Source organism: Ischnura elegans, chromosome 1 (genome assembly GCF_921293095.1).
Source record: "Ischnura elegans chromosome 1, ioIscEleg1.1, whole genome shotgun sequence".
Lineage (NCBI taxonomy): Eukaryota > Metazoa > Arthropoda > Insecta > Odonata > Coenagrionidae > Ischnura > Ischnura elegans.
The window spans coordinates 123,017,759-123,042,600 of record NC_060246.1 but is presented as its reverse complement, the minus strand read 5'-3'; the positions used below and the strand labels follow the sequence as shown (position 1 = coordinate 123,042,600).

The window sequence follows — 24,842 nt, the reverse complement described above, 5'->3', positions numbered from 1 at the left end:
TGAAGCAATATCCACATTGAACATGTTACTCATAGAGCTTAGCTTCTATATTGCCCTTAAATACATAAGAATGAAGAAGTATGCCAATGTGCCATATTTTCATTTTTTTGAGAAACAAAGCATCGGTATGCATCATTGATAAATTACTAATCAGTTTAAATATCAGGGACTCCTCTTTTCTTCTCTGTCTGGGAATACCCACTGTTGTAATTTAGTTCATATGTAGTATTTTATATCAATGGTGTATTGGAAAATGTTGGTTTGACTTGGTGTTTCATTGGGCTGTTGTACTGCTTTGTGGTGTAGAAATTTGATGTGCCTATTTCATGGTTTGTGGAATTCCACTATGTCTTATTCTTAATAGAATTAGCTGTCTCAAACCTGGAGCTGATCCTGTTCCTGTATATCTCCAAAGTCTGCTCATATGAAATGATGCACTTAGGTTGAATTTTATCTTATTAGTGGCTGTTGATACCCTCTGCTGGGTGGCCCTCATGGTATCATCCAGTACCCCTTGATTTCTTGATTTTTTTTAAATTTGGCTCTATAATGTTTTTTTATGGAGACATAAATAAATATGAATGTTTTCCTTGGCTCGAATTCTGTTTAAAAATATGTATGTGCTTTGTTATCAAAAGCATTTTCATTTTCCTCACGGTTATGAATTTTCTATTCGCATATTTAATGGCATGTTCGTAGTGGTGGTGGTATTTTTCTTTTCTCTCTTAATACTGTCGAAACTTGTATTGCAGTTATTTGATGATCACCTTAATTATCAGACAGTCATGGAATAAATTTTGTTTTGAATATGTTGCTAGGGGTGCCTATTATGCTTTAGACCTGAAATTTATGTTTTGCCTTAGTGCCCACTTGAGGGGTTTGATGGAGCACAATGCATGTAGGTGGTAGTGATCAGAAAGGGGTCAAAGGATTCATACCATCCGTCAATAGGGTTGTTCAAGCCTATCAGAACGATCTAAAAAAACGAATGTATATCACTTCTGATGTAATTTCATTTCGATTGGGATGAATGACAGATGCGTTGAAAAAGTAATGATGAAATTATTAGCAATCAAAATTCGAACAATTTTAAACGCCGCCAAAAACGGTCGGCCATCTTGAAATAGAGGTGATGACGAAACAAGCCTGTACGGCTGGCCTGTACCCTCGATCGCTCGATGCCAAGCTGAGCACTCTGCATGCCGACTGGACATTTGCCAAGGTTTTTCCTTATTTTGAAATGGCCTATGTTGTGCATGAAGCTTCCGGATGGATCAAGGCGACATGAAATCCTTTCTTCAAGTTAGGCAGGCAATGTATGTAGCGTTGACAGGAATTGAAAGTTTTGTATTGCTGCATTTGCTAGGAAACTACGTGCAGTGAACTTTCATTGTGCTTCTAGTGCAAGTGAACACAATTTGTGCCCTTAATGTACCCCTAAGTGAATGATTGCATATAGACGATGAAGTAAAGAGTGAAGTGAGTTGTGAATGTAACTGCTTCGACGAAATTATTTATTTCTTCCATGCTAGTTCAATCAACCCTATACATTTCGATCTAAGGTATCTAACTATTGCCTAGGGGATATTTTTCATATTTGAGCTAGTTGTGCTTTAGGGATACATCGAACGCATATTAATTTTCAATCGTTTGTTCGCTTCTAAGTTCCGTTTGATTTTATTACCTATTCATTTTGAGCATTCACGAGTGTTTACATTTCACGAATTTCGTTGCGCTGTTGTTTGTTTTTGTTTTGGTCATATTTTGGTTACGGTAAGAGTACGGGTAAGAGTAATAGTGAAATTCGAAGTTTTTTGATGTTACAATAACCGGTTTAGCTATTTGTTTCAGCCTATTCATTTCATTGTCCTCGAAGTGTCAATGTGAAATAACGTAAACTGATTCTAAGTCGTTAGTGATGAGTGAGAAGTGAGGTGTGGAGAATCTTTCGAACTTCAAGGAGTGCAAATTCTTTTAGCGTGTGCATAGTGATTGGAAAACCGATAATCATGTTTTATTAGTGTTTTATATTTATTGTGAGTCAAGTTTTTCATTGAATCAGTTGATTCGGAATATATTCGAATAATTCGTATCAAAAAGACAACTCGTGAAATGTGTACGTTGTAGTGCTATTTATGATATGATGAGCAATAAATATGTACAAGTAAGGGTAATTTTGCTTATTATTACTCTTATTAAAGGATAAATTTGGATTTTCTTTAAACACTGATCTGGCGGCAGACGCTGGAGATCTTGAAAAAAAGTGGAATAGCCCTGTTGAGCCACTTAAACAACACTGCAGTAGGGCATCTACAGGCTTGTGACGTCACACATCAATTCAAGATGGAAGTAGGGCTTTTTGGCGTAACGTAAAATTTGTCACTGTTTAAAGCCTTCTCTAAACATGTACAATTAAGAAAATAGCATAATATTATTGTCATTGCTCCTTCTGAAGCACGATCTTTCGATTTCTTAAATAAAAAAAATATGGTGAACAACCCTATTGTTAGAGATATACGATCTAAAGTGGTTGTCCACCTAATGAACCCTTGAAATGTATCCCTTCCTAACAAGCTACCACACAATATTTTTCTGCCTGCAGCCCTGCTGTACACCTTTAAAATTTTGGAGAGTTGCTTAAAAAAGTATAGTTATTGGGGCTGTAAAAGTTATGGAATGCATGTGAAGCACATCAGTAAAATGGATGAAAAGTGACTCCTGCCAGAAACTGTAGCCTATAAAAATGGAAATATTAAGTTTTGCATGGGGAGAGGGCTTTTATACCCATTTTCAGAGGGATGAGCCATCTTTCCTTGGTGTATTGGATTTCCTGTATTTTTGAACAGGGGATTTAACGAAGAACAATGGCCCCTAACGTCATAACAAACATACCCCTTGAGTTTACCCTATTGCCGTGTATCAGTGACAGCGATGATGGCACTGGTGAAGGGTAGTGACTGAGAATTATTCTCATATGAGTTTCATGATTGGTGCCCCTCTAGTCATGGCTCGCTTATCTGCAGTAGCTTCCGCTGTTCTGAATGAGTTTCATAATTAATGTTTGATTTCATTGTATCTGGAAGAAAACATACCTGGCTGGATGAAATGGTCAACATGTCCGTCCAATGTTTTGCAAAGTATTTAGATATATGTCGAGTTAGCATTTCAAATTCCTTGTATCTTTATTTAATGAATGCAAATAAAATTATCAGTGGTAACCCTGGAATGTGCATGCTTTATCATTTGGATTTTTTTTTTGTGGGTAGAAATTTATGTGGTGTTTGGTATTGGTAATCTTTGTCTGGAATTGTTAATTATCAATGTTTGACTTTTTATGTTTCTATTTTAAACATTTTGAGCTGTGATGTCATCTATGATCCCTAGTCCCATCTGGCACTGGCTCATTAAGTTGTGCCTAACCCTTAGATGGCCTGGGCCTCCAAGAACCAGACTTTTCCTGTGATCAGACTACTTGTATACAAACCCCTCTCGAGGCTCACAGGTTTGCCCCCTCTGTTTTCCTGTCCATGCTAAGTAGTGACAGCTACTTATCATATTTCAAGGTGGTTATGGAAGTATGTGGAGTTGGCTCTTCGGTGAAGGAATTTAATGTTATGAACCTATTGTTTCCATCGATTTTGGGGGTTAATCTGGATGGAGTAATGTGAATTGTTACCTTTTTGTTATTATTAAAAATTGTCAACTTAACAATAATTTCGAAATATGGACTCCTTCCTTAACTCTTTGGAAAAAATATTTAATATAGGTTGGCTTGGATAAACTGTTTTCTCGTTGGTTTTCTTTGATAAGGTATATATTGAATTAGATGTTCTTATGCCTACCTACCCTGTAAATAGCTGGTAATCTGTGAGATTTTGTTGAAAATTGTTTTTTTTTTGCTAAAGATGAAAACAAGAATTTCAAATTGTTTGGGAGTACAGTTATGGTGACTTTGAATGACATACATGTTGGTGTTGGCAGTTGTAAAAAATATCCTGGGCGCTCTGTTTAGAATGAGAAATTTCTCATTAGTCTAACGCAAATCTTTTGAGTGTTTTGTGATGCTTGTAAAATTTTTAGTAGACCATGAGAAATCTTTCAAGATATCTGATAAGCGAGACCTAAAAATCTGGTGAAGAACTCCGAATTATCTCATGAGAGAGTGAATATCAGTATGAGAAAGTGCTCAATTACCAGCAAGACATTAATTACAAGAAATTTATGATAACAATTGTAGGAGTAAAGTAAGTCTTTTGTACTGTTTAATCATCAGGAAAATATTTAGGCATGTATTCCGAGAAAATGGGAAGATTATGTTTCAGAAATTAAAAATGATATGTCTCTATCTCTTGTGTGTAGATTTTCATTTTTCAGGTAACACTCTTTTAGTGATTATGCATCTAAATTTTAATTTATTTTTTTAAGGCGGATCAGTTTCAAGGAAAAGCTTGCTAGCTTCAGGAATCTTGAAAACTCCAAGGTCAAAAATCTCCCAGCAACAATAGTTGATGTTCACGTGCCTGATGCCAAGGAGAAGAACAGTCTGCCCATCAAATCAAAGACTGAGGTCCAAGATGATAAGGTGGTAGTTTACCATGCTAATGAGGACAGCGGAATCCACACAGGAGATACAAGCCAGTCGGAAGGAGAGGGAGAGGTGATAAGTTCTTCTAAATCCCTCAATGGCTCCATTTAATTGTAGCAGTGTTTGTTGGGTTCATGTAGATGGTGTTGGTGGTGTAAATACTGTATATAATGTGTTGTGTATGTAAATGTTGTGAATGAGCGGGAACACGGTGATACCTTTCTTGTTCAGTCTCTATTTCGCCTTCATTAAATGCGTACGCTTCCGTAGTTGTCTTTCACGTTATTTTGTTTAGAATTTAGTTGAAAGTGGCACTCAGGTGTGTGCAATTATGTAATTTTTCTGAAGGTCATAGAAATGTTGACTTATAATGAAATTCTATGTACAGTAAATTCCGGTTATTACGCGCCTCACTTTACCGCGGTTTCGGATATACCGCGGGTCTCACCATGTCCCCCGAGATGATTACATTGACCTTTTTTTTTGAGGTAGGTAACTTTGTGGCGAATTTTATCTCGGCGTGACTACCGACGCGTCGCAACTTCAAGCGACTGTATTAACGCGGTTGGCGACGTATTCCATACATTGTTTCGTAGCCATAAAAAAAAACTCGGTAATGCCTGATCGGTCATTGTGTCTTGTGAACTCGAGCTGAAAAGTGTGTTGCACGGCTATAATAATTTTCGAGATTCTGGGAGATTGAGATAATTCTCATTCGTACGTTCGCACCGCGGCGCCCAAACCAAGGTAGGTACTCAATGCCCACAGGCTTCGAGTATTTAACAATGAATGGGCTGTTTTACCTTTGTCTTAATATGAATATGAAAATTACTTTTTTACGAAAATTTTCATTGATTTTAGGGTTAAAACGATGTCTGCCAAAAGGAAAACTTACACAATAAAAGAAAAGTTGGGCATAATCGACAGAGTGAAACGCGGTGATTCAAAATCAACTTTATTCAGGGAGTTTGGTGTTCCTGAAGGAACTATTCGTGGTTGGATGAAAGAAGAAGATAAATTACGATCATTTGTTGATCAAGTGGATGACGAAATAGGACTTGATAGAAAAAAGGCTAGATTGAGTGCTGCTGGTGATGTGGATGAATGTTTGTTTACGTGGTTTGTTCAGAAGCGCAGTGAAGGTGTTCCATTATCCGGTCCACTTTTACAAGCACAGGCAATGAAATTAAATAAACAAATTGGTGGTGCTCATGATTTTGTTGCTTCTGCTGGCTGGCTATCGAGGTGGAAAATTCGCCACGGGATAGCGCAAGTTAACATGCAAGGAGAATCTCGTTCCAGTGACAGTGAAGCCGCTAGAGAATTCTGTGGGACTTTACGCAAGATGATTGATGAGGGTGAGTACACTGAAGAGCAATTGTATAACTGCGATGAAACCGCTCTCTTCTACAGATTGCTTCCAACAAAATCACTTGATATTAAGAAGTCGGCAAATAAATCCGGAATAAAAATGAGCAAAGAAAGAGTGACTTTATTACTGTGCGCGAACAAATCAGGAAGTCACAAGTTAAAACCCCTGTGTATTGGTAAAAATCGAAGTCCTCGGTGCTTCAAGCACGTTAATATGACAGCACTACCCATAAATTACAAAAACAGTCAGAATGCCTGGATGACTCGAGACATTTTTTTATCTTGGTTCAATGAAGATTTTGTTCCATCGGTTAAGAGCCACTTAAGATCAAAAAAGTTAGAAGAGAAGGCTCTACTTCTGTTAGATAACTGTCCGGCCCATCCGTCTTCTGAGCTCTTGATATCGAGGGATGGCAAAATAGTGGCTTCGTTTTTACCAAAAAATACGACAGCTCTTATTCAGCCCATGGATCAAGGGATAATTAGAGCATTTAAAGCCCATTATCGGCGGGAATTGCTCACTAGTGTAATAAATTCAGAACTGCAGGTACAAGAATATCTGAAAACAGTCACCCTGAAGAATATGGCTTATAATATTGGATTGGCATGGAAGAAAATAACTTCAGCTACAATCCTAAATTGCTGGTCAAAGTGCGAGTATACAGCGGGCGATAGCATGGAAGACGAAGACGAGTTTTTGGGTTTCACGGAAGAGGACGCACGTGAAGCTTCAGATGTTCTTTCTAATAAACTATTTGTGAGTGATCTCGAGGCCTGGGTTCGCGAAGACGAGGAAACTCCTGTATCGTCTTATAAGAGTGACGAAGAAATTGTGGCTGCAGTCCAGAGCCGCGCAAAAACAGCTGCATCACCGTAAGATGAGAGCGAGAATGAAGAAGACGAATGTGAGGTCGAGATGCCAAAAACTGGCCATTTATTACATAATATAAGTGAATTGATGAATTGGTTGGAGGGACAAAGTGATTGCGATAGTATTCATTTGTTGCACTTGCAAAGCATAAAAAATTACGTGACAAAGAAACGCCATCAACTACCGCGGCAAAAGAAAATATCAGAGTATTTTAGTAACTCCCGTTAAAGTAGAGCGTCTAAATCATAAAATAAATATTTTAATAATGTATTACGCAAATAAATTGGCTATAAAAATTACCTTTAAGGGTTTTTTATTGCTTCCCACGTATTTTCCCGTTATAACGCGGTTGTCCGTTAACGCGGGTGTAAGCTATGTCCCCCTAGACGCGCGTTATAACCGAATTTTACTGTATTTTCGTACCCACTTAAACTAACTGTCCTCGTCTCTTCCCATAATAATTTCCTTGCCCTCCATATTTTATTTGCGTTGATACAATTCCATTAGTAATATCTCTGCTCATTCTTATACTTTACCTTTCCTACAAACTTGTTTCCTGTGAAATCTTAAAGAGTACTGTTGAACCTGTGACAATATGTAAGGTGTGTGAATGTTACCTTATTGCTACTGTGTTTATGATTAATAAATAAATGAAATATTTGGATGATTTAACTTATTTGAAGCAAAGTATGCTTCATGCTGACCATTGTTGTGTGCTGTCTCTGTACATTAATTTATGTTCTTATACCCAGTAAAAAAAACCATTCATTGTACTCCTCAGTTTTATTGAAAAGGCATGCTGAGAAACGAAGAGCACTCTTACATGTTAAGTGTTCAAGAAATTTTTGAAAGATTTCAAGAGCCTCCAACTTCTCTTTATCATTTTGCAAACAATTTCAAGTCATTGATAAGTGGGTGAAGATAAGAACTTGATTTACTAAGTGCTTATGATAAATCTCTCTTCTGTTTACCAAATCATATTTCAAAGAGATAAAGAGGCAGTCATATTTATGTACATACTGATATTACTAGCCCTGGATAAATCCCCATTTTGCAGATATCAACACCATTGAGCAGGAATACGAAGCAAGAGCTCTCTAAAACCATGGAGTCTTCTGCGGAAACTGTTGTCAAAGACCAGAAATGTGATGGTGTAGCTAAATCAGATAGTGAGAAAGAGCAAGGGGGAGGTACGCATTCAATTGTTGATTATTTATTACTTGTTATTTTATTTTATTTTTTTTTGAACATTTTTTTTGTTGGTATAATATTATAATTGATGTTCGTTTGTGTTTATATTCAGTTTATTGTGTAAAGTATGTAATGCTTCACACTGATATCTTCTTGTTTGGAAATAATTATCTCCCTCCTTGTTTTCTTCTTGGCTTCCTTTGCTTTTGTTCTTAATCCTGTTTTGTTGATTATTCTGCTTCAGAGTAGAAGTAATTTCATTCTTTCCCTATTTATCATTTACCATGAGAATTGTATACTGTCTTGTTCAAGTAGCTACAAAATTGTTATTCCTTTCATTTGAAAATTAACTGAAAATTGCCCTATTGTTTTTCTTTTTATATTCAGTTTCATTCACTTTCATTGGGGTGGTTTGTTTCTTTTTTACTATTAAAATGAAGAAATGAGAATTTAAATTGTGAATGGAAGGATTTTCACGACTTTGGAAAGAAAATTAACAGTTCAAAGCAACTCTGATGGCATCTTTACTTCCCCATTTCAATTGGTTTATTTAGTTACTTGTTATATTTCTCTTCCTTATCTCTGCAATAAAAATGCTTTTTCTCCTGTTCTTCTCTCTATGCTTTTTCATGCTTCTTATGCTTTTCCAGTGCTTAATTATGATTCACAGTTGAGTTTTCTTTTTATCATTTGACTTTCTTTAATATGTTGAGAGATCCAGAAATTGCTTGTAAGCAGTTTACACCCTGATTTAATTTCATGTCTTATTATTTTTGTATTTACCTAGTTTCTATTAAGGGATTACAAGGTTATTGAAAGGATACATATATTATTGAGGGCCATTATAGTTTGCTAAACGAGGAAGAATCAGAAATGTTTGTAGCTAGGGTAGTTAATTCACAATCATGCAATTATTCTAATTGAGGCGGAGGAATGAAATTTAGCTCGAATTTTGCTATATTATGTGTGATGTCATTAAATGAGTGTGGTGTGTTTTGGATTCCAATATAATCACACCACCTATTTTTTTTAGTTGAGATTTTCATGCAACAATACAAGGGCTTAAGGATTTTTTTTTGTAGGAAGGCAATCTTGAAAAGGGATTGGATTTTAAGAAAAGTCTGAATTTTTTAATCGGAAGGGGCTAGGAATAGAATCTCATTGAAATATACGTAGTTTGGAGACAAATGCAAATAGAGTAAACAGATTTTATAAGTAATAGGTTCCCTTTGTCGTAAAGGGCCCAGGTCAATTTCTAGGAGGGCCTATGGACTCCTCTTCCTACCTACTATGGATTTCACTTCATATAAGCATAGCAGTGTCATTAATGATAAAAGATGGATAGATTCATAAGGTCACAGGCTGAAATCATTGGAGGTAAAAAATGCCTTGAATTATTCTTAAAATTCTTTGCTGGATTACATTTAATCTTTTTCTTGTTTGCATTGAAAGTTATTTCTCATTATTACTCACATATTTAACCTGGAAAATAGTATAATATTTTTCAATCATCAAAAGCACCCACTTTTTAATGAAATTGAAGAGGAGTAGTTTAGCTATATACATAAATTCTTATTTTTCAGCATTGAAATGTTTTCATGTGCAAAAATCAGGAGATTTAGTTTTCTCAAGAATTGTATGATTCTAAATGCTCCGTTGTCTGCAGTGGTAGTAGAAGAATGTGGTGAACTGAACCTTCCTTGTTCCCAAACAAAAACAAACAAACCTTGAGCTGCATCTGAGCAGGAGATAGGTAGCATCTGAGAGAAAATTTGAAAATTTTAATTGCTAGTGGTCAGCAAAACAAATTGGTTAGGAGCTGGAGAGGCTGAGAAATTTTGTTAATGCGATGAATTTAAGTGTGAGGGATATGGAGATGAAGATTAGAATTTATAGGAAAAAACCCACTGGTAAGACATAAGTGTCATTAGGAATTGTCCATATCTGTGCATGAGTGTTTATTTATCTTTAATGACCTAAATATGGCACAATTAAGGCCTTTACAATGGGGGGAATCTGATAAATAAAAAATGTGGAACAATCACCAACACCCATGCTCTGGATAGGGGCAACATACCCAGGTGGGACTTGAACCCATGACCTTCAGTTTGGCTGGCGAGGACCATACCCCACCACGACTAAGGCAGGCAACTTGTCTAAGTGAGAGGTTAAACTTGCCCCTTTATCCTGAACACAGTGAAAGATCTAGTATAATTATATTGACAAATGCCAACCATGTTACATCATAAGAAAACATATTGTGAACTTAGGAAATTACCTTCATTGAATTAAGGATAGAAATTGTTATTCCAATAAAATTTTATGTTTTTACATTGGGAGTTCCTTTTTGAAAATGCTTGTTTTGGACCTTCATGCAAAAGAGGCTGAATTCAAATTAAATCAAATGGCATGAATTCTTTAATTAGATATTTTGTAGTGCATACTTTTTAATTCAACCCTTTTGATGAAAATCTGAAGAACGGCATTCTCATCAATAAAGTAAATTTAATTAAATATCTGTGGGAAAAATATTCCAACCATCCAGACAATATTCTAGGAAGATGAAATTTTAGTTGAGGTGGCAGCAACGTTGGATGTTCTTTAGAACTCTCAATGTCAAAGTAGTTTTGGGCAATACTTGCATTTGGACATGGTTATATACCCGAGCAGGTAAAATCTTTACTATTTGAATGAGCTGGAATAATATCCCTATTCTGTGAATTTTTATAGGGAAATGATGTAGAACTTTTTTTTAATCTCTGCTACTGAATGAGTAGTATTAGACATGAAAGCTAAGTGTAGCTCTTCTAATTTAAAAATTTTGTTCATTTAGAGATTTTCATATTTGTAATCTTCTTGTAAGAATGTTAAATATGTTACTGCACTTTCCAAAATTATAATCTCATGAACATTTCACCTCATATAAATTCCTGCAAAATATTTTACTCTTGAATCTCTTTGTCAAAGGTGTACTTATATCCCACTGAAATTCATTCTTCTGCTGAGCTTTCCATGTCTTTCTTAGCTTATAGGTAACTTAGATACGTAGTCTGTTTGAACTGCAAGAGATTTCTCAACTCCTTTACCCAGAATAAAGACCTGAGCTTGAAACAGGAGATTGTAGTGGTAGTTTGATTGGTGAGCACTTCTGTCTCAGGCAATCATGATGATGCTGTTACCCTGATTTTTGAAGGGACTAATCTGAGAACTGTTATCGTTAAATTCATTTTAAGAAACCAGCAAAAAATTGCTGCCTCCCAATGAATTATTGCTGTGTAAAACAGTTCCCAATAATTAATTACTGCTGAGCAGGTATTAATTGGCAGTTCAGAATCTGCAGTTATTAAATACTGTGGTGATCATTGTAATAAATATGTGCTTTTGCTATAAGTGTTGCAGTCACAACAGTTCACATATTCTGCTATGGGATTTTTTGTTCTCTTTCTATGTTTGCGACCCAGATTGAATGTTTTAGCCAATATTTTTATCACAATAACAAGTTTTCCATTTGCCCCAAAAAATAGCTCATGTTTCAAGCTCCATGTGTGGAAGTTAATGCCATCTAATTACTTTATTAAAATCCATTACAATTATCAACACTTCACAAGGTCATCAGCTGACATCACTCACAAAGTTATATGCATTGCTCTAAAACTTATTTATCCTTTAAGTGTTGAGATTGTGGTAGAAATTTATTGGGAATTTCAACTGTAGGAGGCAGTTTGAATGAGTATCTGGTAAAAAATTTATTAAGGAGATCCTATACCAATTTCTGTATTTTAAACCATACAAAATTTAATTTTTAGCAAACTGGAGAAATGAGTACCAAAATTTTTAATTCATTAACATTAATTTTGGTGTAACTATAAATTGATACATAAAATAGTCCTGCAAATTGTGATCTTTGGCCTAAGTAAGGTTGATAAAAATGAATGTGTGGGATACTTTCATGTGTTTTTGCTGGTGTCAATGTAGTACCTATCTTAAGTCATTATTGACTTTTTTTATCGTTTCCTGTGGAGAATCTCTTTGAATCATTTACATGCCAATGTTTGAGGACATTGAAAAAAGTTGTCTGACTGAGCCATGGAAATATTTGAAAACCTAAAAAATCTTGCATTTTTCATTTTCCGATATTTTCTCATTTGAATTCTATCCTTTGTTGACCGATTAGCAAATTGTTCCCCTACTCTTTTAAACATTTAATGAAGATTTCACTGGCCTTTTAATCTATTTTGGGTGCATTAAAATTCTTTTAAGGTCACGGAGGCATGGGGTCACTGGTATGGCCCTAGATGATCATTTAAAAATTAAGATAAGAATTTTTTCAAAAATATTATGTAGTGCACTTATCATGGCATTGTTGGACTGTACTCCACCTCGTTTTGAATATCTATGCTGAATGTATGGTAAATAAATTTAAAAAATACATTAATTGAAAGGTCTAAAAGCCATTGCTATTGTTTTTGTGTGAAATATTTAGAATCAGTTGCTCTAGGTTTTCATGGTCATCATTGGTGAAGGCTTTTTGTGTTCTCTACTTTGTTAACTCTTATAAATCTGGTTTGGCAGCTGTGAACGAATTTACCTGATGGAGAACTCAAACAAGCTTTGTTAAGTATTGGATAATCATGATTTTATTCTTTCTAAGAGTTGATTATTCCCCTCAAAGATTTGAAAGTTTGTTGTTCTCATTCTGTAAATAAATATTTGTAATAATAATTGCGTAGCATATTTCATTTCACACTGGTAAAAATCTCAATATTTAATTGGAAAATAAGCTAGTCTTATGATGCATATAACTTAATACATTTTTTCAACAATTACACTTCAGGCTCCTCAGTGTTGTCACCTGACCTCCCCAGAAAGGAGGTAGCAAATGAATGCCGCGAACCATCCAAGCCCTCCGAAGAAACTCCCATTCAACCCAAGTCTAAGTTTTCTTCAGCACCTACAATTCCCACCAAAAGCCCAGCTAAACCTCCTAAACCTGACCTCAACAAATCCCCAGGACAAGCAGACTCTAAACCTATTACCCCACCTGTTACTCCTCCTGTCAAGTCTCCGAGAACTCCCCCAGTCCCTCCCCCACGTCCCTCACATAAACCTATGGTTCCACCTCCTGTGGTGTCTCCTACCAATGCTTGCCCTGTTCAAAAAACACCGGAAGTTATTCCTCAGGAGTCAGTACCTCCTGCTAGTGTGTTTCCCGCTACCCAGGAGAGCCCAAAGAGGACCTTAGAGCCAAGTAAGGAAACCAATGAAACAAAGGAGTGTGTCACAGAACCGCTTTGTGATAGTGTTAATAGTTCACCTGTAAAATCAAGCTCAACTGATGTTAGTGCAAGCAAGGGGGTGGCCAGTATGCCTACTCTCTTAACATCTCCCGCTGTCTCTGAAGAAACCTGCCCTCAAGCGGCATTAGTTGAGGCATCAATTGGTGCGAAGGTGCCTCAGGAAGAGAAAGTTGATATCACTACTTTGGAAGTCGTCGGCAAGAAAGACGATCTCCCCATCATTGATACCAGCAGTAATTCTTCATTGAACTCGCATGGTGATGCTGTGGTGGTTGCCAAGCACGTTAAGGAGTCCAGCCTAGACCATTCCAGTGGCTACTCCTCCGCAGAGACCATTACATCGCAGCATTCTGTCCCCAAGGTGGTGCCTTCCCTGCTGAGTGAAAGTACCATGGTGCCCCCTTCCCTGGGCGAATTGAGAGGCTTGGAGGCGTTGGACGCGTTGCTGTCTGCCACCCCTCCTCCCTCCACTCCCCTCCCGCCAATGCTTGACCTTACGTCAGAGGACGTCCACGTGGTGGGTGGGCTTGGCTTTGCCCTCGGAACTCCAGCTAAGACTCTGGCTCCTCCGAAAGAGAAACCACCTCCCCCACCGACATCCTCTCCTCCTTCCACGCCTACTGGAAGCTTGACAAGGAAATCCACCAGCAGCAGTGCAGGTAAATACTTTTGGTATTTTATTGTGTTACTTACTATAATTCTATTTGTCCAAGCTTCATGATAACAATATACATGGTAGGTCATTGGGTGTTCATATTGTTCATATTTGAAAGAAAAATTTATATGGCCATCAACTCACTTACAATAAGTTCAGGAGCTTTTTTTCCAATTTATCCCAAAATGGAAGTATGTAAATGATTGCCACAATTATTATTTTCTGGGAAAACAATACAGAAGTTTGGCTCTTAACCTCTTCCCTACTAAAGACGTAAATAGACGTGTGGATGTTTCTTGACCCGGGAGGCGAAAGCCGTGTATTTTTTGTCGGAGGTTTTCTTACATGAACGAATGCCAAATCGTCTTTGTTTCGGGACCCAACACTGCTGGGTTTAGGCTTTACCCTCGAAATCCGGGAGCAGGTACCAAGACTCCTCGTCTTATATTACCCCTCTTAGCAGTAAGGTCATAGTTTTTCCAGTCAGGTTTCAAAATAAATATTTCTTCTTTTCTCAAGAAATATAAACTAAGAATTGAATTCTTTATCTTTTGAGCAGCGTTTACAATTTTTAAAGGAAATTCTACAATAAATATTAACTTATACCTAAAGTTCTGTAAAAACACCAATATGGAAATTGTTGCTGCATTAAATGCGTTAATATTGGCCTTAGAACTTCGTTTAAAATTTTACAATGCTTAGAAAAAAATGAGGAATTCAATTCAAAGTCTGCAATTAATGTGCAAGCAACAATTATTCATGTGTCAAATACATACGAGCAATCCATAAGTTGACCGCAAGCCAATGCCGCAGGTAGTGTCGTAAACCCGGAAAGGAGGGAGCACAAGTCCCCATTTCGAAAGGATTAAGCCGAAAAAATTTTTACGGCATAGCATTAGTAGCAATTACAAGTTTTATCTATATTCATTAGTCTAGCTGCCAGCACCATGTGATTTCACAGTGAAGGATCTTAGGAAGAGTACTTTTGCATTTCCTTAATTTAAATTTAGGAGGGAATGGCTGAGTGGGGAAGTTTTATTTTTGTTGTGACTTATAAACCTTTCCTTGTCATTACTGAATTCTTTAAATGAACTGCAATTTCATGGTCTAACTGAATGACACTGTTGTGGTTGATTTACTACACCTTATTTATCATTTAAGGAATTAATGGTGGTAATATCTCATCTGTGTAATCCTTAGGCTTTAAGCCTTTAAGTGTAAAAATCTATTTCATATAAAGTCATAGAAATTACTCCGTACCATGAATTCATAGTTGCGTTCTGTCTACTTCTATTTTATATTTAAGTACTTACAGTGGGCAATAGTTATCAACCTATTCAGAATTTAAAGTTTTTGAATTTCACCAAGTGCAACTTCAGTTTGCTATGCATGTATCTATAGGTCTGAGATTCAGAGCTTCTGGTTTGGCTTTAAAATTACGTAATCTCCTTAGTTATGAATTTAACCAGCATCCCCAGAGGTTTCCTTGTATGTATTTGAAAATTTGAAGAGCTTCAAATCTGAAAAAAATGGCCTCTCATCATAACATCTAAATATCCCATTTGTTAATGACTGAAATAACCATTTATGTATTTATTTTTTGTTGAATTCTTTCTCTATCATCTGTAAACTGAACTCATTATTTTCAATAGGATCTGGCATTGGAGATTTTCGCCGCCGCAATTCTACGAAAAGAATCCGAAAAGAAATCCGACGAAAGCGATCAGATTTCCTGGGTATTGATGCTGGTCATGAAGGTAGTGATGGTGATGGTGAAGATGTTGCTGATGAATTGGAACCACCTGAACTGCTGACGATTCCTCGCGATGTGCCCACATCCTCAGAATGCACAGCTGAGGAAGAAGATGAAGAAGATGGGGAGTATGGAGAAGAGGATGTGGAGCAAGGTGAATTTCATTTCTAGTTTTTCTTTGTTTTTAATTTATGTAATGCTAAATTGGGAAAAAATAAAATCAAAATTCATATGATATAATTATAATGCAGTGAAACATTTTTATGATACATAATTATAGATATCTGTTTCCTAATGAAAACATGTGAAATTATTCTTACATATAATTTTTGTTGAAATATTTATGACATTATAATTTGATTATAGTTCGCTGGTAATTGTAGAGGAAATTATATGGAAGTATTTTTCTTGGATATGATTTGTAAAAGGTGTTTCATTTTAATGTGGGTCTAATACGATGTTTTCTTTCCATGCCTCACATCTCACTTTTGCAGAATTAGTGAGATTGCAGGAGCAGGAGCCATCTCCCACTCCTCGTTGTGGTCTAGATGTCTCATCATCCCCCTTGCCAGGTGAAACTGAAGAAGAGGAGGAAGAGGAAAGAAGCAGTTGCCAGACGCAAGAGACCGATTCTGGCGTTGAGCTAACAGAAAAAGACAGAGAAGATAGAAGGGGAAAGAAGGTAAATTACATTTTAAACCTAATCAATTGAGCATGAATGACCCATTTTGAGAATACATAAATATTTGGTTTGAATGTAGCTTGAATATTTTCTATCAATAAGCATGAAATATTTTCAGCCTTTGCCATCTCAAAATTCCTGAATTGTAGCCTTAATGGTTTTGTTTTAAAGAGGATGTTGATTTAATTTTTGCTCATAGCCAGCTTTAGGGTCTACCATTATCAGAGTGTGAATTACAGCAAGGTTTTAAATTTTATTGATACATAACCATATCATTGCACTGCATGGAGCAGCCCTTCCAGTTCTATTGATATTTTTATGCATAATGTTATGAAAGCCATGTGAGATGATGGTCTAAAATATTTCACTTTTCTTTTTAAAAAGGTTTGATGACCATCATTAAGAGGATTATGAGCTTAACTGAAGAAATATGTACAAAAATACTTTTATTATATCTTAAATCACTCAATAGCTCTCATTAAATCTTTGTTTACTCTACACTAAGATTGAGCACATTATTTATAGGATTTTTTTGCCAAACAGATTGTGGAAGTTGAAGAAATAGAGGACAGGAGGATTGCAAGAATACAAGGACTCCAAGGGTTGTATGACAAGGAAGTGGAAGCAAAGAAAAATGTCAACAACCAATATTATGGCTCTGTTGTAGCTGAGCCAGCTTCAGCCATGCATCATCAGTCCATGCAGGATGTGCGAATGAGGGAAATAGTGAATGAAGAGCCCATTCTTTGCTCAAGAGAGGAGCCCATTCACACATGTGTAAGAATATAAAGCTGCTTTGTGTTGATAATTATTGTTTTACTAGGATTAGTGCTTTTATTCTCTACCAAGTTATGTCCTACTGTAAGAGTTGCTTAACCTGATTCCGTTGGATTATAGTAATAATTTGGAATCACACTTATGTGTGGTAATAGTTTCTTCTCTAATTACTTTTAAAAGTATCTATTTCCTTTTTTGTGGAAGATTAGCCAAACGTAAGATGATTGACTCCTTATCTCATCCCATTGGCTAGTAATTTTATTAAAAAACTTTCTATTTATTTGGATGAAGGAATATTTTTAAAATGCAAGCTGCATCTATTTTGAATATTTCCTAAATATTCAAAATAGATACAGATATTTTAAAAAATATCTATTTTACAGCCTCCAGCCACCCTGAGGAGATCTCTTCCTGACTTTGCTTGTGCCGACGGAGGTGAGAATGGACATCCTCAGCAAATAAACCATTCTGAACAGCCTCCATGGAGAAGACCTCAGCCTCCTCCCGTGCCCCCTCACAAGCCGAGGGCTATGCCTCCGGCCGAGGTGACCTCACCCCCAAAGACTAACATGCGTCAAGCTCACCTGCGTGCCTTGAATGTGCCACCAAAGCCAAGGATCATTCCGACTGATGGCTGGGTTTCCCCCGAGGTCCGCTCTTCTCATCCTTACGACTGGAATGGCTCCCCTCAACACCCTCTGAGTCCCACTAACGTGCCCCACCAAACGAATCATCCCTTTGCTAACTCGCTCCCCAGAAACCACATGCTCATGCAAGGTGGTGCTCCAATCAGGAGCCCTGAGAGACGATCTTCCCAGCCCAGTGGTTACCCAGTGGGAAGTCCTGTTAAAAATGATGCAGTCCATCCAGGTGGTGTGGATGGAATGCAGAGGGATGAGAGGGAGAGTGTGCCAAGAAGGAAGAAGACTGATGGAAGTGGTGGATACAATTACCAACACTGGTTGATCCAGGTATGATTTTTCTTTTTGATAGCTTATATCTTTAACTCATATGTTGGTTATAATTTATAATGACCAGTTCAAGTACACTGGGAGTAGCCATGGTGATAACTTTACCGAGCTACCCGCAATGCCCAAATTGTTCGATGATCACTCAGAGAAAAAAAATCATTTCGTCAAGGCGAATATTTTTTCTCCTTGGAATTTTTTTACAATATAATGACCACTCAAGCTAGGTTCGAGACAAAGATCTTTTACAGTACTGTGTACAACTGGAAGTACCAAAAGTAGTCCTAGAATTCTTCAATACAAAAATGTGACTTTCCCTATGTTCAAACAAATTAACTTCTAATTTACTGCTAAATTACTGATAATTAATGGGCAACACATTGGACAATTCATGAAGAATATCTTTAGTTTAGGAAATGTTCATAAATTGGAAAGAGTTGATGAGAGGATTGCTACCTTAGAGTCCTTGTTCTTCTGTGTGAGCAGGATCTCAGATCTGAACTCAGTACATTAGGAGCCTATTGGGATGCTGTTAAGAATGGTGAAGGGAATAGCATTGGGTAAAAAGAATAGAAGAGGGAGAGAAAATGATTCATGGAGAGAATCAGGAGGATGGCCGTATGTGGAGAGGAACAAAGAATTGACATGTGAAAATGGAGATACGCCAGCATGGTCACTAAATTAATTTAAATTGTTCAATGTTTATATTGTTCAATGTTCAAAAGTGATAGACTACTTTCTATAATAATAATTTAATGCTAAGAGATTGTTAAATGGTTGCATTTCACACCAGAGTAAAAAGTTGGTAGAGATAGTTTTAATGGTGGGAAGCTGGTAACCAAATTATTTTTACTGAGCCTAGGTGCAAAGGCTATAGCGAGCTTTCTGCTGCATTCAATTTTAATGGCTGCAAGTATCTAGTATATTGGTGCTTGCATTTTTATTGGTACCAGTTGCTAAACCTGTTATTTCATTGGAATTAAAGTTAGCAAGACTTATTTGTGCTCTTAAGTTAATCATGCTTGTTGGGATGGATAGGCTAATATTTTTGTTAGCAGACATCAATAAAAATTGCATCATTTTTCAACTCTCATCATGGTGTATCATACTGACAGGAGGCAGAGCATCGGCGTATCACTGAAATGCAAGACAGGAGAAGAAGCCACAACGGTGTTCCTACGTCAAGGGAGACTGTGGCCGAGGAAACTGTTACAAATGGGTCGCCATCCAGGGGGAAGCCTCTGCCAGACTCTATCATACAAACACTTACGCAAAGGGTGCAAGGAAGGACAGCAGCTATGTCATCACCTAATCATAGGTATGATCATATTTTTCCATGTCCCCATTCATCATGTAGTTTCAATGAAGATTTCATAGCTTGATAAAACTTTGTAAAATCATTTTATCATCAGTTTAAGCGTATTTGGGTTTTTCAGACATTCACTTTTACAATAAGCTAGGGTTATTGTTGTTGATTTAATATTTATAGAAGAAAATTATTGATTTAAGTTTTGTCCTTTAAACAGGCCCCAAGAACCTCAACGCACGAGATCAGAGGGTCGTCCAAAATCTGCTGATTTGAGTGTTATTCATCATCAGCTTCAGAATTCACCTCGGCATCCTCAGCAGCAGCAACAGCGTTCAACTCTGCCAGGCCAACCACCATCTGAGAAAATGCTCAGTGTCAGTGGGAAGAAGAAGTGTTCACACTGCTCACAAGAACTAGGTTTGTAGTACTTTTTCTTTGCATTGAGAACTGCAAACGTCCTTGTAAAAAGGAGTATTTATTTGCAAGGGTCAGAGTTCGATGATGAGTGATTTATTACCGAAACTTAACATCTGAAGATAGTCAATCCTAATGGAAAACTTTTTTGTTGCATGTTATATATAACCCATCAAAATGGTATTTAAAAAAACAATATTGGAGGAGGAAAAATATGCTCTGCCAGTCTCAGGTCATATTTACTTGGGTTTTGTTTTTGTTTTTTATTGAAAGCTGCTCAATGGCACTAAGTAGTTTTCCTTTTGAGCCCTTCATACTTTTCTTAAGTTGGTACTATTGGCTGTCAGTTGATCACTTTCTAACGTGATTTCCAAATTTATAATGGGCTGTAATTTTTGTTCTTAAGAGGAGAATAAATGTGTGTCAGCAAACAATAGGTTGAGCCATGAGGTCGCATGCTACTCACTAATAGGCAGCAGCAGGTGTGCTTTACGAGACCATTTTGAGGTCATTTATGATGTACACTGCACTGCATTCAAAGGAAGACCCGCACACACATATTCACTCCCATCCGAAAGGAAAGCAAGAAAAAATCAAAAGTTGAGTGGCACCACCAAGTGATGGAGCAGCGCAATTTTGGCATGTAATGTCACATGTCAAAACCACAACTTAACATTAGGGCTCTCCATAATGCAGTTTAGCACAGTTGAAAATTTTTCTTTATTTCTCAAGGCTTTAAATTCGGTAACTTATGCTTGAAATAAAGTTAAAGAAACCTTGCAGTAGCTGGCAGTGAGTTGGAGCAAGGTTACCAAATGAGGAAGATTGTGTCTGATTGTTACAGCATATGACCTAAAATTCTACTTTTAAACTGTCATTATTGAATGAGTGCAAAATATTTTTGGGTAGAAATTTGAACGTGTAGTTTTTAGGACTCAATTATTTTTTGGTGTTATTTCAAAAAACTGTGTGAATACTGCATTGAGTAATTTTTTATTTCTCACTATATTTGTCATTTTTTAAATTAGAATGCCATTATGGTGGAAGATGAATTTGATGGCAGTTGGTTGGCTGTGATCATTTTGAACCCACATATTTCAGTTTATGTCTGTATAATTTATTTATGAATTATGTAGTAGATATCCCTCTGTTCTAAATCTTAGTCTTTCACCTTTTAGGTCGTGGTGCGGCGATGATAATTGAAAGCCTTCGTCTGTTCTATCACATTGGGTGCTTCCGGTGCTGTGTGTGTCATGCTCAGTTGGGAGATGGACTTGTCGGAGCAGATGTACGAGTCAGAGCTGGAAGATTGCACTGTCATCATTGTTATTCAAGTGATGATGGTAAGCAGTTGAGTTTGATATAAATCTAGTAAATCGAGGGCTCGGTGCCAGCAGTAAAAGGTAGTAATGTATATAAACTTAGAAGAGACAGTTACAATAAAGCACTGAAAAAGCACAAAAAAATTAACAAGAAAATTAAGTTGCTTTAAACTACTACGAATGCAATCCTCCAAATGAAAGGATGCTAAATTTCATCTAAGATTTTAGTTTAATACAAAATATCTTTTCACAGGTGTCAAGTTTAGCTGCGTGTGAGTGCAGTAATCTCAAGAAGGCATATATGCATTGTATACTTCTGAAAGCAGCATCATGGGTAGTGTATGAAAAGTATTTGTACATTTTTCCTGTGAATGTGGTCTATTTTTGTTGATTATTTTTGTTGGTATTTTAGTATTAATGTGAGACTGTGTGTCATTCAGAATATCTCATATTTGTTGAGATTTTATTTTTAAATTTGTAAAGCTTTATAAACAAAATTTCTGGGAATGAAAATAGGGGAAGCATATTTAGCTTTCCCCTCCGTGATTTCCAGTGAGTAATTTCATGTAATATCTCGTCACCATATCAAGTTTGAAAATGGAGGCAGTGGAACAGTTAAATGCAGGAAGCACTGAAACATATTGTGATCCTAGATGCATGTTAGGATTTAATGAAGCAGCTCACCATTGCCAAGCCAGGAGAAAGCTTGGTTCCTCTGGAGAGATTAGGTACTGAAGATGGAGAGTGTTCTTCAGAATTGGTAATTAAATTACCTTGCAGTACTCAAGCTGCTTAATGTTTGTAATTACTATATGCTATGGTCTCATTGCCCATGCATTGTAAAAACTTATTGTACGTGTTGTGTAGTCATTTGTGTTATTTTAACACAAGTGGATGTTAATAGACTGTTCTTGTAATGTTACTATGTCACTATCATTTAGCTTTTCCCTCCTTTTGTAATATATTTCCCTTTTAATATATCTTTATGAAAATTCTGGAGATAAGCAAATTGTTGAAGAAATTTGTAATTATTTCAGAACTGAAAATCTTATAAATGAAGCAAGATCAATATTCATATTTTTGCTAATATTTTATTAGCAGTCCCTTCTATTTATTTAATTTGTAAATCAAATCTTGAAGATACAAAAATGTGCCTGATGTATGCTTACTGTCAGATTTCAATTTTTATGCATTACTTAACGTAAATGCTGTTGATACAAATGTTACTTCAAGGAACAGATATATATTGTTTATACAAGCATTTTATTATTTGTACATTTTTAGTTTAATCTCTTCATATGTTTTAGGTTATTTCTAACCTGGAATAAGCATAAGTGCATGGTGATAGTATAAAAAAATATGTATACTATATGTTGTTCCTTTTAATCAGCTTTAAGTTTGCAGTGTTTGTTGATGAACATTTGAAAGTTCTCTTGAAAAGAATATCAAAACATTTGTCAAAATTTTGTCTTTTCCGTATTTGATAAACCTGCCTAGTGCTAATACATGTTTGCAAAAAAACTGTACATAGGTGAATGTGGTAAATCAAATAAAAAAAGAAAATCTATTTTTCAAGTCAATAATTCTTTAATGTATGTATGTATTATGTTTGTGATTGTATTGAAGCATGTCAGCAAATAGTTTATGGGCATTTCAAAAATCTATCTTGCCTTCATCTCGATCATTGGAAACGGTGAATATCAAATTAATATTTTGAGGATTGGCATGATAGTACTGAAGGGTATTAAAGATATTAGAATTATAGTTTGCTTTTATCTGGAGGATTTTTGAGGAATCCACTCATATGTTATAACAGGGTTCCCAATCAACCGTGAAAACCTTAAAACCGCGAATAAGCGTTGAATTTAGTCTACCGTGAAAAAACCTGGAAATAGCTGTGAATATCATCATAAAACCTTAAAAATCTCTCCAAATTTGTTGTTGAACTACGATTGGCAGATTAAAAGAAAAATCGATATTTCGATCATGTTTCAAGGCCGAGTCACGTGCAGACACTGTCCACGCATTTATCTACACGCGTTTATTTGACGGGCAGTTATTGGTCCATGTGCCATGACAACACATTGACCTGTGATTGGAAGACTGGTAACCTGTAAAGTGATCATTAACCCTGGCGAAAAATCAGACACTTCTTCACTTCCATGCCACCCTACTACTTCCATTTTCCCGTTCAAAACCAGGCCCTGCATTTTCCTAACGATAGGTGACATCAGGAGAGAGAGCAGGTTCATTGCTGCGTTGGCACTCACGGCGTCTGTCGTGTTTATTAAATTTGTAGTCAATGTGCGGTCGATGATTGTCATGTGATCAATATTCCCGCCTAAAATGGCGTACCAACAGACCGTGAATTTGACGAATTTCAGACCGTGAAAAAACCGTGAATTTTATTATTTAGTTAGAGTGGGAACCATGTGTAAGAAGTTTCAGCTCCAGGGTACTTCATTGGACATGCTCATGAGGACATAGACTGACTAATTGAATAGTAGGGTGGAAGTCTAAGGGGAGTGTTATAGCTTGAAGGTTGGAGTACCGGCCTATTGATTGCAGAGTCTTGGGTTTGGGAGTGAAGCCACAGGACACCCAGCAAATGATTCTCAAAGTAAGAGATAGCTGAGGAAAGAGGAGGCCCGTCTACCATGAGTGCTTGAAATTCACTTACTTGTGGCCTCAGGATGAATTTATTTTATGATCTGAATGATTTTGAAGCAAGTTTCCTACTGCATATAAAATTTAGAGGTTTAGATATTAAGAAGTTATACTATCTTTTCCCTGCTGCTTATCCTGGGTTTTTCAGGATTAAATTTTGCATTTTATGCTAGATTATTTTGGCTTCCCAGTTTTGACCCAGTCGGTCCGGGTTCAGATCCTGGTGGTAGTACGTAGAATCCTGGTAGTTTCTAGTTCTTAGGGCTGCCTCCTACAGTACTTTTGTCTATTAGATGAGACATGAAGCTGTGGTCCCCTTGTTGCCTTTTGTTAGGAGTAGTTGACACTGGGTTTTTCTCCACCCTTCCCTCATGATGCATAATGACCTTAGCTGTTGGTTGCCTCCTCCACAAGGGCTGACCCAGGAACTAGGAGGGGGGAAAACCATGGTTGTTTAAGTTTTAGGTAAGATTTAAGCATAGAAAAATTAATTGAATCAACATTTTAAGGAAACTGTATCAGCTCTTTATTAGTTTTTAAAAATTATTTGCTTGAAAAAATATTATTTTCCTTAAAGGCATTTGCAATTTTTGCTTCTTGGGGGGGGGGGGTGGCAGCTGTCCCCTCCTGCCCCTAGCTGGGTGTGCCCATGCTTCTCCAAATACCATACAATGCCACAGCAATTTTTGCTCCCTGTGTAGATCACCCTCTTCCTTTGCTTTGCCCAAGCCAACCTTCCAGTTTAAGCGCTGAGTAAGTGAAAAAGTATAGAAGGCTACTTCTTCCAACTCCCGATGAGTGATTCTATTGCTCCCCCATCGGCAACCTTATCCCCTAATAGTCAAAGTAAGCAAGAAGCAGTATTCAATTATTTTTACAGATTGCTCTCAAGATCTTGGTTTTGGGTATACCTCCTTGAGCACTGTCCAAGTCAAACATAATCTACTTTATTGGTTGGACCTGTCATTGGCATCGTCAGC

General features: G+C 36.7%; 1 protein-coding gene across 4 annotated transcripts in view; it reads left to right on the top strand.

Moving 5' to 3' along the window:
* The window catches only part of LOC124169138 (mediator of DNA damage checkpoint protein 1), a 406,870-nt gene extending 384,108 nt beyond the window's left edge, over positions 1-22,762 (top strand). For all 4 annotated transcript variants that reach the window (XM_046547646.1, XM_046547654.1, XM_046547669.1 and 1 more), the window contains 11 exons: positions 4,426-4,657; positions 7,885-8,017; positions 12,853-13,974; positions 15,623-15,877; positions 16,218-16,405; positions 16,949-17,182; positions 17,566-18,153; positions 19,266-19,468; positions 19,677-19,876; positions 21,052-21,216; positions 21,449-22,762. In XM_046547646.1, coding sequence (XP_046403602.1) covers positions 4,426-4,657; positions 7,885-8,017; positions 12,853-13,974; positions 15,623-15,877; positions 16,218-16,405; positions 16,949-17,182; positions 17,566-18,153; positions 19,266-19,468; positions 19,677-19,876; positions 21,052-21,216; positions 21,449-21,471 — 3,343 coding nt within the window. In that variant the 3' untranslated portion in view covers positions 21,472-22,762. The remainder of the gene's footprint in view (positions 1-4,425; positions 4,658-7,884; positions 8,018-12,852; positions 13,975-15,622; positions 15,878-16,217; positions 16,406-16,948; positions 17,183-17,565; positions 18,154-19,265; positions 19,469-19,676; positions 19,877-21,051; positions 21,217-21,448) is intronic.
* The last annotated feature ends 2,080 nt before the right edge of the window (positions 22,763-24,842 follow it).